At 36.6% G+C, this 14,038-nt stretch overlaps 1 protein-coding gene across 1 annotated transcript; it reads right to left on the reverse strand.

Annotated features, from left to right (window-relative positions):
• Positions 1-2,969: 2,969 nt before the first annotated feature.
• On the reverse strand, positions 2,970-3,398 carry LOC138892927 (uncharacterized). Its single transcript, XM_070176683.1, has one exon. It carries the CDS (start codon positions 3,396-3,398, stop codon positions 2,970-2,972), a length of 429 nt encoding a protein of 142 aa, XP_070032784.1.
• Positions 3,399-14,038: the final 10,640 nt, after the last annotated feature.

A 14,038-nucleotide genomic window follows, 5' to 3' on the forward strand; every position in this document is an offset into this window, starting at 1 on the left:
TTACTAGCTTTCACTATTTTCTGTAGCAACCACGACGCCTGATTACACCTAGCTTCCCAGATTGAAATGTTTGCACCATAGTAAGCATGAACCCAGCGCACCCATAATCTGTCCTTCTTCTTGCATAGGTTCCATAATTATTTGCAAATGGCAGCTCTGTTCCATATTTCTACATCAACAAAGTTTACTGCCCCCGTTGTCATGGGATAACACAAAGTTTTCCAAGCAAGAAGTGCTTTGTTATAACTTCCTGTATCTCCAATCCACAAGAATCTTCGACATGTTGTCACTATCAAGTTGATTATCCTCTTTGGCAAAACAAAAAACATGCGACCAATATGTTTGAATACCAAACAAGACACTCTTAATTAGCATTACTCTTCCAGCATATGAGAGAAACTTACTGGTCCAGCTTGTGATTTTACCCAACATCTTATCTATCAATGGCTGACATTGTGTAATAGATAGCCTCATAGAGCTTAGGGGCACCCCCAGGTATCTGAATGGAAGCTCCCCTTTTGAAAATCCTAGTATAGCTAATATATGTTGTTGAAGCACTGGATTAACTCCCCCAAAGTATACCGAGCTCTTTGTAAGATTGGCAGTATGTCTAGATGCCCGTGAAAATTCCCTAACACAATTGAATAATAGTTGCATTGAAGTCTTATCACCCTTGCAAAATAGAAGTAGGTCATCAGCAAATCCAAGCTGAGTGATCCTAAGTTTAACACACTTAGGGTGGAACTTGAATGCTGGATTTTCTATCATAATTTTTAGTAGTTTGCTCAAGTACTCCATCACAAGCACAAATAAATAGGGAGACATTGGATCCTCCTGTCTAAGTCCCCTCTTTGCTGCAAAAGGTCTACTTGGTTTGCCATTAATATTGATTGAGTAGGACACTATTTTCAAACAGGTCATGATCTAGCTCACAAACTTTGTTGGAAAGTGAAAATCTTGTAGTACCTGTTCAATAAATACCCACTCTACAGAGTCATATGCCTTCTGCATATCAATTTTGAGCATGCATCTGGGAGGTATCCCTTTCCTACCATAACCTTTGACAAGTTCATGTCCCAAGATGATATTGTCTGTAATAACTGTACCCAGCACAAATACAGATTGACTATTATCAACTAACTCAGGCATAAGAGCTTTCATCCTCTTAGTAATCACCTTGGATATAATTTTATATAGCACAGTACAGCAGGAAATAGGTCTAGACTCTTTCACACTAAGAGGGTTCCTTACTTTTGGTATGAGTGTCACTACAGTGCAATTGATGGGCCTGTGCATATCTCTTGTCTTAAAGAAGTTATCAACAGCCTCAGTGATTTTCCCTAAATGACCTGCCAGATTGTCTTAAAGAAATATGCATTAAAGTCATCATATCTAGGGGCCGTCTGATCATCAATGTCCATCAAAGCATTCAAAATTTTCTCAGCAGTCATAGGTGCGATCAGCTGCAATTGTCGATCTCTGATAAGTCTATTTCCTTCCTGAAATATGTCCAATTGAACAATAGGCAGACATGTTGCAGCAGATCCTAGCAAACTTTGATAGAATTCTAAGATTTCTGTCTCCACCTCTCTTTCTGTGTGTGCAATGTTGCCATCCAATGTATTCAATCGTCTTATTTGATTCTGTGCCACCCTGTTCTTCATGCACGCAAAGAAGTATGCATTGTTCGAGTCCCCCAGGTGTAGCCATTTAACTCTTGATTTCTGCTTGAGAATGCTCTCATCAATGGATATCCATTTTTCTAACTGCATTTTAAACTCCTTTTCCCTCTCAGCTAGTACCACCTGTTCATTTGGATCTCTTGTTTGGACTTGGATTTCAGCCAAGAGTTTCCTGCATTCCTCCACCTTCTCACCTATCTTTGAGTACCCCTTAGTTTTTAGGTTTTTCAATCCTTGCTTCACCTATTGCAATCTAGTCCAGATGTTATGCATCCCTTATTTATGTCTTCCATTGCTCCATTCATTGCCCACCAGAATTAGAAAATCCGGGTGTTGCACCAAATGCACCCTTAATAGGGATGTCTGCAAACTCCATAACTAGTGATGCATGGTCTGAAAATCCTAGGTCAAGAGCAGTAGCTTCCAAGTGTGTCCATCGACTGATCCATTTACTATTACCCAATGCCCAGTCGATCTTGCTATGTGCATGATTATTACTCTAAGTATACCTCCTTCCAATTGTCTTTAGCTCTGTCATATTAGTGTCCACTAGGAATTGTTGAAAATCAGCCACCTCAAATTCCTGGATTGGGTTCCCATTTAGTCTGTCATCAAGATGTCTGATGGTATTGAAGTCACCCATAGCAAGCCAAGCTCCTTGCTGTATACTTGCAATTGATCTCAATTCAGTCCACAATGCTTTCCTGTCCCTAACCGTATGTAAGCCATACATAATTGTCACATGAAACTCTACATTCAGCGAATTAATTTTGATCTTCCCATGGATAAGCTATGTGTGGTTGATGATCTCCGTAAACTCAAACTCATTTGAATTCCATATTATCGATATTCTAGCCTTCTCAGAAGTGTTATAGTTAGAGCACCAATGCCAACCAGGGGCCACTTTCCTAATTATCCCAGCAACATATATCTCTTGAACTCTATGCTCAAGCAAGGCAAGTACACCTATATTATTCTTTCTAATAAACTTTGCTAACTCTACTTGCTTATATACTTTATTAACACCTCTAACATTCCATGTTATAAGCTTCATTGAGAACAAACGTCAGGAGGTCGTGTACCAGTACCCATGTAACCACTGCTGCTCCCCGATGTTCCCCCTCCTGAGTGGTTTTGTTGTTGCTGAGTATTTGCTACCTCCAATGAGCTGAAACCATTTGTAATAGCTAGCCTGCCATCTTTGGGTTTAGATTGAGCATTCTTACTAGCAAACTTCCCCCTTACCTCTATCTAATTTCCCTTTTGATTTTGATTCTGCACATTCACTTATGGTATAGTCTGTAAGGTCTTGTTCTGCCCATTGTCCTTAGGTGCAGTCGTCGTTTCTTCTCTCTTTTGCCAGACAGTCTTCTGCTTAGTTGGCATCCCTTGAGCCATATTTGCAGTTTTCTTCTGAGGAGGATTCTGACAACTATGTCCAATTAACAGACAAGTCGGGCAATACTCCAGCTTCCAATCATACACAACTTCTTGATCAAATATTTTCCCCATTGGATCCCTGGCTTTGACCGTGTTTGGTAAAGGCTTAGTAACATCTATTTCTATCAACATACGAGCATAAGAAACCCTATCTACCTTTGAAGTACATTCATCCGCATATGGGGGTCTCCCCGACACACTACCAATTCGACTTAGAGAGTTCATACTCCGGCAATTAAGAGTGAGATTAGGGAATTTAACCCGTAATGGGATCATCCGCTATACCTCTTTGCTGAAATCAAAATCTGCTTCCCAAACCTTAACAATTATTGGTCGATTGTTCATTATGTGTGGCCCAGAGCATAGAACCTCATCCCTGTCCCCAATACTAGCAAATTTCACCATAAAGTATCCTTCATTATTATAGTATACCTTTGGTTTAGCAATGTAGTTCCAGTTGTTGGCAATAAACCTCTCAACTGCTCCAATGGAAGGTGAATTACCTACCACATACATAATCAAAGCATGCTTCCATTTCTCAGTTTTCTTGTCCACCTTTTCCTGTAACAGTCGTGCAACCATCTCCCCCTATATAATAATAGGTGCAATATAGCTCAATTCCATACCTCTTGCGGCAAATTTGTTCTCAGAGAATAGGTGGGCCCATGAATTCCCTCTCTGTGTTTGATTTAGAATTGCTGTCTTCTGTGCTTCAATTGGCATATCGTTCAACTTTTGGTTAGACCGAGATGCACTACTTGCTGCACCCGTTGCAATTTTATTCATTGGAGTTCCTGTCGGGGTCATCTTCATCTCACTTGATTGCCCAGGTAATTTAGGACTAGCTACATTCTCGGGTATACTTGTAGTCAGTGCCGCCGTAAAATTGGATGTAGCAGGACTCTTCATTGTGACCACGTGCTCTCTAGCAGAACCCCCTGATTTTCCCCTTAGGGTTCCATCAGTCATAGCTCCTAGCTCGTGCCGACCCTCTTCCTCAGATGCAATTACTAGCGCTTCCTTTGTAAGTATTCGTCGATTTGTCTTGAGTTTCTTAACCTCCGAGAGCTGAATTTTGTTTGTTTGCTTTTTTTGCCGGCCTCTAGGCATTTCCGGCGGAGGCGTACGATAAGGGCTCTCCTATCATGTGTCGAGAGAAAATACTCTAGAGAGAGAAAAATAACAGTATAATTTTACAGCTTCAACATTTTATCTAGTACTAGTATTCTTTCACAGCATTAATATTATTATTAATTAATGTTAAAAGGTGGATTTCTTAATATATATATATATATATATATATATATGAAAACAGTCAAAAAATTTAATTAAAGTGGACCGGACGAGAGTAGTTTTGAATGGGATAACGTGAATTAGGAACGGGGGAATAGAAATATTTAAAGATAAAAATATTCTTACAGTAAATAATTCTTGTAAATCGTTCTCATATTATCAACCTCGGGTAATACTCCTCGTATTTTTATTCATCTCATAACAGTTTGTTCATTATTATTATTTACCGCATAAATAATTCCCGTATTATAATACTGCATAACTAATACTCCTATATGAACCAAACAACTCCTAACTGTATAGCAAGCGACTTCAATATAACTTTATGACTTACTTATGGTCAATTAATATGTTCTCTTATTAATAATTAATAGTTAATAGTTAATTATAATGAGTTAATATAATTTAATACATGCAACAATTCAAATAATTTCATTCGTAACCCATGTGATTCTAGGAGTTAACATTAACATATCCAGAAAGATTTTCGGTAACCGCTCTCTCACCTCATTATCAGTTCAAATCGCAATAAATTGGTAACCATTATTAATAATTAGATTTATTTATTTATTTCACGAATATTCAGACAAATTTCGTTGTTTATTTTAATATACATGTCCTTATCGAGTTGCTTTGACCTTTAAAACGATAACATCTTTTAATTTGACTTTAGTTACTCAAGAAATTAGAAGAGTAACCTCAAAGGAATATCATTGAGAGTACATAACGTTATATATAAATGCATCGAGGGCTGATTCTTTTTATAGACCAAACTCCCGAAAATTCTTTTTGATAAAGAGTAGCCGTGAGACTTGATTTCAAGACCTTTTTTTACTATATCATCATGTTGAAGTATGTGACTATCTTATCTAAAAATTTAATTTCTTAAAGAGATCACATCTTTTAATCTATTTGAAAGACTAGAGTTTGTATCTTAACACGATAGGAGAAAATGATTAAAATAAAAACCTAGGGTTGGATTGCTGTTGAGAAGTAAAAACGTGCCAAAGTGAGGGCAAAGTTTATTTCGAAAAGAGAGAAAAGCAAATAATGTTAATTATACTAATATTACAAAGGTTTGATCTATTTCATTTAAAATAAGCAAGTTAAGAGCCAACTATATATGTTTCTTCTTAGTAAGCAACTAATGCTAAGCAAGAAAAAGTCAAAGGAAGAAAAGGAAATCATAGACTACAGGCACCTTTTCCTAAGTTTTACTCTAAGTCTTCCCTTATTAGCATATTATTATATTCATCGGCATCGAAATTTTAGCCTTTAAATATAAATGAAAAGAATTAAGGAAGGATTCGTCGGAAACACTACTCAAGTAGAACATATATTAATATGATTTATGAGTAATCTATTGCGGAGAAACTGGAGTTTTTATTCCTCTCCTCGTGCGTATTTAATTTTTCCAGCATGGAGAGATTTTGGATAGTAACTTGTAAGATGTGAAAAGAAAACAAATAAAACATTGATATTAAACAAACTTTAGGACCAAGATTAGCGATAAAACAGAAAACACCTAGTGCATATTAATTTGTTCAAGATATATGGATTAGTGAAAGGAGATATGAAAATTTTATGACCATTTCTCAGTATTATTAAACTATAGCTAGTATACGTTGTTCTATTTCATTTTACAGCTAAACATCGTAAGATACGTTCAATCATGATGTCCACTAGGACACTAAGCAGATCAAAATATCACATGGTGTATTTGTTATTCCCGTAATATTGATATATTTGTAAATAATAATTCTGCAAAGTATGAGTTATCGTAATGAAACAGTAATTAATTCGAGCCCACCGAATTCACAGTGTTTCCTTAAGGAATTTAATCCCCTCCTAGTACCCAAGGTAATGGATTATTTCCTCCCAGGATAGAACGAATCACACACTGGTGTAGCGGTACTTCAAACCCCAGTGTTTCAGCGAACACAAAGTTCGATAGCAAATCACACTTACAGTTACTTTGTTTGAAGTTAAAACAATGCAGAACGAAGGAGTAGATACTCAGAAAATCGTATGGAAATGCTGAGAGGAAGGAGTGCAATGTATAGCCAAATCTGTTGAGCGATTTCAGTTTGTGTCTTGTGTGTTGTGTATCTTTCTTCAACAGCTGCTGCACATATATATATATATATATATATATATATATATATATATATATATATATATATATATATATATATATATATATATATATATATAGCAGCTAGTGTTGAAGAAGAACAATCGTCCACCCTCCATGGTGGAGCAAGCATTAGCTTGTTTGTGGAGCAAGCACAATCATGGTGGGAAGAGCATTAGGCGGCTACCTTGTGGTCAATACACGGATTGAAAAATATCCGTTACAAATGCGGATAATCTTACGTTAATATTTACTATTAACAAATAAATTTGGTCCAAAAAATTAATCAATCAATCGATCATTTGACCGAATCCGAAGCCGAAGCCGAAGCCGAAGCCGAAGCCGAAGCCGTAGCCGTAGCCGAAGCCGAGCCGAGCGAGCGACGACGACGACGGCGCGAGGCTTGCTTTCTTCTTAACTCTTTAAGAGCTACAAGAAGAGCAATTATATATATACCCACCAAAAATCTCTTCCTCTTCCAATATGGGACAATGTCTCATTGTCAAGAGGGGAAACTTAAAATTTTACTCAAAAATTTTATTTTCCCTCCATTTTTCATTCACCCTCATTTTAAGACTATTTCATTTTAAAAATAAAAACCTCAACAATCCCCCACATGAATGGGGAATGGCTATATCACGGAAGTATGCATGGAAAAACTGTGTGATTTACAAGCAAGGATTAATCGCATCTGGATAAGTAGGTTTCTCTTTGAACTTTCCGTAGTAAACTTATGTCGGATATACTCGGTCAATCGGTAGATTTGATATCTTTGAACCGTCGATCTTTGGTGTATACCTAGACAACCATAAGTCACACAATCAATCCTTAACCGTCTTTGGTTCTCATTGTTGTGTTCGTTTCAGCCATAAACACCGCCTGATTTCATAAGTGCGTAGAGAACTGGCCTTACAAAGTTCTCCTTGAAGCGGCTAACACTTCACACTTACATAGGTGATTCCTAAACGTGTCATCCTGTAGATACACTATTTGATATACCTCGTATCAAATTTAGAAATTATTAAAAAGCCTTAATATTTTATCCTTGGTACTGAACATTGTCTCATCACGAGAACAGACTAAAATTTTATTTGACAATGTTGAACCGTCATTAATGACTTTGTTTGATCTCCTTGAACCTAGATCTTGGGATCTCCAGTCTTCTAGGTAGAGTTACCGCCACAATGACTTGTTCTCGGCCATAGCCCCATTCCCCTTGATGATTTCTCAACTACCTCTCTAGTTAGGCCTTTTGTAAGTGGATCCGACACATTATCACTTGACTTTACATAGTCAATCGTGATAATTCCTCTAGAGAGTAATTGCCTAACGGTTTTATGTCTTCGTCGTATATGACGAGATTTACCGTTATACATAACGCTCCCAGCCCTTCCAATTGCCGCTTGACTATCACAATGTATGCATATTGGTGCCAACGGTTTGGGCCAAAATGGAATGTCTTCCAAGAAATTTCGGAGCCATTCAGCTTCTTCACCGGCTTTATCTAAGGCTATGAATTCAGCCTCCATTGTAGAGCGGGCAATACATGTTTGTTTGGACGACTTCCAAGATACCGCTCCTCCACCAATAGTGAATACATATCCACTCGTGGACTTAGAATCAGTTGAACCGGTGATCCAATTTGCATCACAGTATCCCTCAATCACCGCAGGAAAATTACTGTAGTGCAATTCAAAGTTCTGGGTATGTTCTAAATATCCCAAAACTCGTTTCATTGCCATCCAATGAGATTGGCCTGGATTGCTCGTATATCGACTCAGTTTACTTATAGCACAAGCTATATCTGGTCGTGTACAATTCATGATATACATTAAGCATCCCAACACACGAGCATAATCCAATTGTGATATGCTTTGGCCTTTATTCTTTGCTAATGCAAGATTCACGTCAATTGGAGTCTTTGCAACTTTAAAGCCCAAGTGCTTGAATTTTTCAAGTACTGTCTTAATATAATGAGATTGTGACAATGCCAGACCTTGAGGAGTCTTATGGATCTTAATTCCCAGAATTAAATCAGCAACTCCCAAGTCTTTCATATCAAACTTGCTATTGAGCATACGCTTAGTAGCATTTATGCTGGCAATGTCATTACTCATTATCAGCATATCATCCATATATAAGCAAATAATGACTATGTGATTTGGAACATTTTTAATGTACACACATTTATCACATTCATTTATCTTAAAACTATTTGACAATATTGTTTGGTCAAATTTTGTATGCCATTGTTTGGGTGCTTGTTTTAGTCCGTAAAGAGACGTAACAAGTCTACATACCTTCTTTTCTTTACCTGGAACCACAAACCCTTCAGGTTGTTTCATGTAAATTTCTTCCTCCAACTCTCCATTTAAGAAGGCCGTCTTAACATCCATTTGATGAATTTCAAGACCATACACTGCAGCTAATGCTACTAACATCCGTATGGACGTAATTCTTGTAACTGGAGAGTATGTATCAAAGTAGTCTAGACCTTCTCGTTGTCTATACCCTTTGACTACGAGTCTTGCCTTGAATTTATCAATAGTGCCATCATCTTTGATTTTTCTCTTAAAAATCCATTTAGAACCCAAAGGTTTATTTCCAGGAGGAAGATCAACCAATTCCCATGTATGGTTGTTCAATATGAATTCTATTTCACTACTGACTGCCTCTTTCCAAAATAATGATTCCGAAGAAGTCATAGCTTCTTTAAATGTTTGAGGCTCATTCTCCAATAAGAAAGTCACAAAATCTGGTCCAAATGAAGTAGACGTTCTTTGACGTTTACTACGTCTTGGATCCTCCTGATTACATGTACTTTCTTTTATTTCTTCCCGAGGTCGTTTAGATCCTTCACCAAATGACTCACATTCCTTTTTATACGGATATATATTTTCAAAGAACTCAGCATTATCTGATTCTATAACCGTATTATTATGAATGTCGGAATTTTCTGATTTATGAACCAGAAATCGATATGCTTTACTATTTGTCGCATATCCTATGAAAACACAATCAACGGTTTTCGGTCCTAGCTTTACCCTTTTGGGTTTAGGAACTTACACTTTTGCCAAATACCCCTACACTTTAAAGTAATTCAAGTTGAGCTTCCTTCCTTTCCATTTTTCATATGGAATAGATTGTGTTTTGCTATGGAGCACTCGATTTAATATTCGATTAGCCGTAAGAATGGCTTTCCCCCACAAGTTCTGTGGCAAACCAGAACTTATCAACAACGCATTCATCATCTCCTTTAATGTGCGATTCTTTCTTTCCGCAATCCCATTAGATTGGGGCGTGTAAGGGGCTGTTGTTTGATGAATAATTCCATATTCTAAACTTATTTCTTCAAAAGGAGATTCATATTCACTATCCCTATCACTTCTTATTATTTTTACTTTCTTGTTAAGTTGCGTTTCAACTTTATTTTTGTATTGCCTGAATGCGTCTATTGCTTCATCTTTACTATTCAGTAAGTAAACATAGCAATATCGAGTACCATCGTCAATAAAAGTTATGAAATACTTCTTTCCACCGCGAGATGGTATTGACTTCATGTCACAAATATCTGTGTGAATTAAGTCTAAAGGATTTGAATTCCTTTCAACTGACTTATAAGGATGTTTAACATACTTAGATTCCACACATGTTTGACATTTTGATTTTTCGCATTCAAACTTGGGCAGTACTTCCAAGTTAATCATTTTTCGCAAGGTTTTATAATTGACATGACCCAAACGTACATGCCATAAATCATTTGACTCAAGTAAGTAAGAAGAAGCTGAAATATTATTATTGTTTTCCACAACCATTACATTCAGATTGAAAAGGCCCTCGGTGAGGTAACCTTTTCCTACAAATATTTCATTCTTACTAATGACAATCTTGTTGGACATAAAAACGCACTTAAAACCGTGCTTAACAAGAAGTCCAGTAGAGACTAAATTCTTTCTCATTTCGGGAACATGAAGGATATTGTTCAAAGTCATGACCTTGCCAGAAGTCATTTTCAGAAATATCTTCCCATATCCTTCAACTTTTGCTATTGAAGCATTTCCCATATAAACTGTCTCTCCGGGTCCAGCAGGAGCATAAGTAGCAAAAGCTTCTCTAACTGCACAAACATGGCGAGTGGCTCCTGAATCAAACCACCACAGTTTAGGATTTCCCACCAAGTTACATTCAGAAAGCATGGCACACAAGTTATCAACATCATCATGGTTTACTACCATGTTTGCTTGACCCCTTTTCTTGTCTTTCTTCGGAGCACGACACTCCGTAGATTTGTGTCCGATTTTTTCACAGTTGTAGTAGTTTCTACTGAACCGCTTCTTGCTTGGGTTGTATTTCGGACCAGAAGCCTTCTTCCTCTTTTTGTTATCTTCAACAATATTTGCTCCCATTATTGTTGAATTACCACGGCCTCTCCTTTCAACAGCTTTATTGTCCTCTTCGATTCTCAACCGAACAACGAGATCTTCAAGGGACATTTTCTTTCGTTTGTGTTTCAAATAATTTTTGAAGTCCTTCCACAACGGAGGCAACTTCTCAATCATTGCTGCTACTTGGAATGCTTCGTTGATGACAAGACCTTCAGCAAGTAGATCATGAATAATCACTTGCAATTCCTGGACTTGGGTAATAACAGACTTGCTATCTACCATTTTGGAGTCCAAAAATTTTGCGGCAACGAATTTCTTCATCCCGACATCTTCAGTTTTATATTTCTTTTCAAGCGCATTCCACAATTCTTTTGACGTCTCCACGCTACTGTATACATTATACAGATTATCATCCAGTCCGCTAAGAATATAATTCTTGCATATAAAATCAGAATGCTTCCACGCTTCAATTACGAGAAAGCGTTCATTCTCTGGAGTTTTATCTGGAAGATCAGGAACATCTTCCTTGATGAACTTTTGTAGACATAACATAGTTAAGTAAAAGAATATCTTCTGCTGCCAGCGCTTGAAATCAATCCCGAAAAATTTTTCGGGTTTTTCCACCGGTGCCAACGCCGGTGTTTGGCTTGTTGATGCGTTGGTAGTCACCATCAGAATAGCTTGGTTTTCGCTTTCAGTCGTCATCTTTTCTGTAAAATAATGACACAAACAAACGTTTAATACACGTTTTCAAACTGGAGTAAAAATCACGTAGATTTTAATCTCTAACAAAATGCCACGAAGGCTTTACTCTCCAAAATGGGAGTACACAAAACCAAAAAGGTTTTAGTTTGCAGAATAATAAGAATAACACAAATACAAAAATAAATATTAAATTCCTTAAGATTGTTATTCCCGCCAATATTGCTGTATTTGTAAATAATAATTCTGCAAAATATAAGTTATCGTAATGAAACAGTAACTAATTCGAGCCCACTGAATTCACAGTGTTTCCTTAAGGAATTTAATCCCCTCCTAGTACCCAAGGTAATAGATTATTTCCTCCCAGGATAGAACGAATCACACACTGGTGTAGCGGTACTTCAAACCCCAGTGTTTCAGCGAACACAAAGTTCGGTAGCAAATCACACTTACAGTTGCTTTGTTTGAAGTTAAAACAATGCAGAACGAAGGAGTAGATACTCAGAAAATCGTATGGAAATGCTGAGAGGAAGGAGTGCAATGTATAGCCAAATCTGTTGAGCGATTTCAGTTTGTGTCTTGTGTGTCTTTCTTCAACAGCTCCATGGTGGAGCAAGCATTAGCTTGTTTGTGGAGCAAGCACAATTATAGTGGGAAGAGCATTAGGCGGCTACCTTGTAGTCAATACACAGATTGAAAAATATCCGTTACAAATACGGATAATCTTACGTTAATATTTACTATTAACAAATAAATGCCGAAGCCGAAGCCGAAGCCGAAGCCGAAGCCGAAGCCGAGCGAGCGACGACGACGACGACGGCGCGAGGCTTGCTTTCTTCTTAACTCTTTAAGAGCTACAAGAAGAGCAATTATATATATACCCACCAAAAATCTCTTCATCTTCCAATATGGGACAATGTCTCATTGTCAAGAGGGGGAAACTTAAAATTTTACTCAAAAATTTCATTTTCCCTCCATTTCCCATTCACCCTCATTTTAAGACTATTTCATCTTAAAAACAAAAACCTCAACAATATTTCAATCTTTTGGTTTTAGATCATCATTGCAATTCAAGTGGTAATACGCAAAATAGAAATTGAATAGATAATTGGCAACCAAAAACAAAGTTAAAATAACTATATTTGTTCTTGTAGTTCATTACTAAAAGATTGCAGTGCATGTGTAGGGACAACTCATATATCAGGGATTTCAAATTTAACCTATGAAAAAATAACTTTTCTAATATATTTAAACTTGGACGACTTAGATTGAGCGAGTCAATCTGAATAAAATAAGCAAAGTCATCTAAAACTTGGATCAAATTGTGCTGCATAAATTGTCAAACATAGAAAAAAAAAACTCTTGTGTTTGATTTGATACATAGAACATGGGAAAGAAAAAATTATCCAAATCCTAAATTTGTTTGGATATACTATGACCCAATCTCTTGTTATTTCAACCTGTTTAAACCAACTCAAATTTGGCATATTTGACAGTATGAGACCATTAATTAGTAGTCTATACTTTCAAAAGTATCTTGGGGGGCCTCCCGCCTCCTACACATCACACTTAAATGCAATAGTGAAGTAAAAGAAAAAAGTGACATACATGCAAAACTTATCCCACATATCTATAGCCATATGCATCCTGTTCACTTTTGTTTTTAAACGCCCTTTAAAAAAATAATAAATGAAGTGCATAATTTACCATAATACCTATATTAATTGATGTATATTTTATTTGATTTAAAAAAATTATTTAAAATGAGTAATAAATATTGTGGGTATAACAGGAAAAGAAATTTGTCTTCTCTTGATATGTGTAAAGTGACAAGTAAAAATAAAAATTTATTTTTAGTATACATGCCAAGTAGAAATGAGCCCACACATTAATTATCTGTTTTCGGTCTCTTAAATGGAAGCAATTAAAGGTGTTGGTGGTTCTGTTAGGGTCTGGCCTACAACTTTATTTTTTCAAATTCAGGGTTTGGGTAAATTCAAGAATCGATCAATGGAAAATGGGGACCAAATTAATGCTCAAACATTGATGTGAGGGCAAAGAAAAAGTAGTGCTTGCTAACTGCAGCTTTGCCATGATTGACTAAAATGCTTTGAACATGATTCATGGTCCTTTTTGTCCGAAGTTTCTTTTTTAGTTTTTAATTCGGTATTTTCTATTAAAGACAACTTCATATTTGAAGTTTCAAAAACTAGTTGGTGGTTAGTTTTTCGTTGTATGGTTTTGAGTTTTGCATTTTTTTTGTTGTTGGTCATTTCCCCTTTTTCTTCTTATTTCTGTTCTTTTTCGTTTTAATTTATGTTTTATTTGCGTTTGGTTCCAAGTCAAGATATTGCAGGAAAAAGATAAGAAATCGTTAATTACAATATGCAACGATTTTGGGA

This window comes from Nicotiana tomentosiformis, chromosome 5 (assembly GCF_000390325.3).
Source record: "Nicotiana tomentosiformis chromosome 5, ASM39032v3, whole genome shotgun sequence".
Classification (NCBI taxonomy): Eukaryota; Viridiplantae; Streptophyta; class Magnoliopsida; order Solanales; family Solanaceae; genus Nicotiana; species Nicotiana tomentosiformis.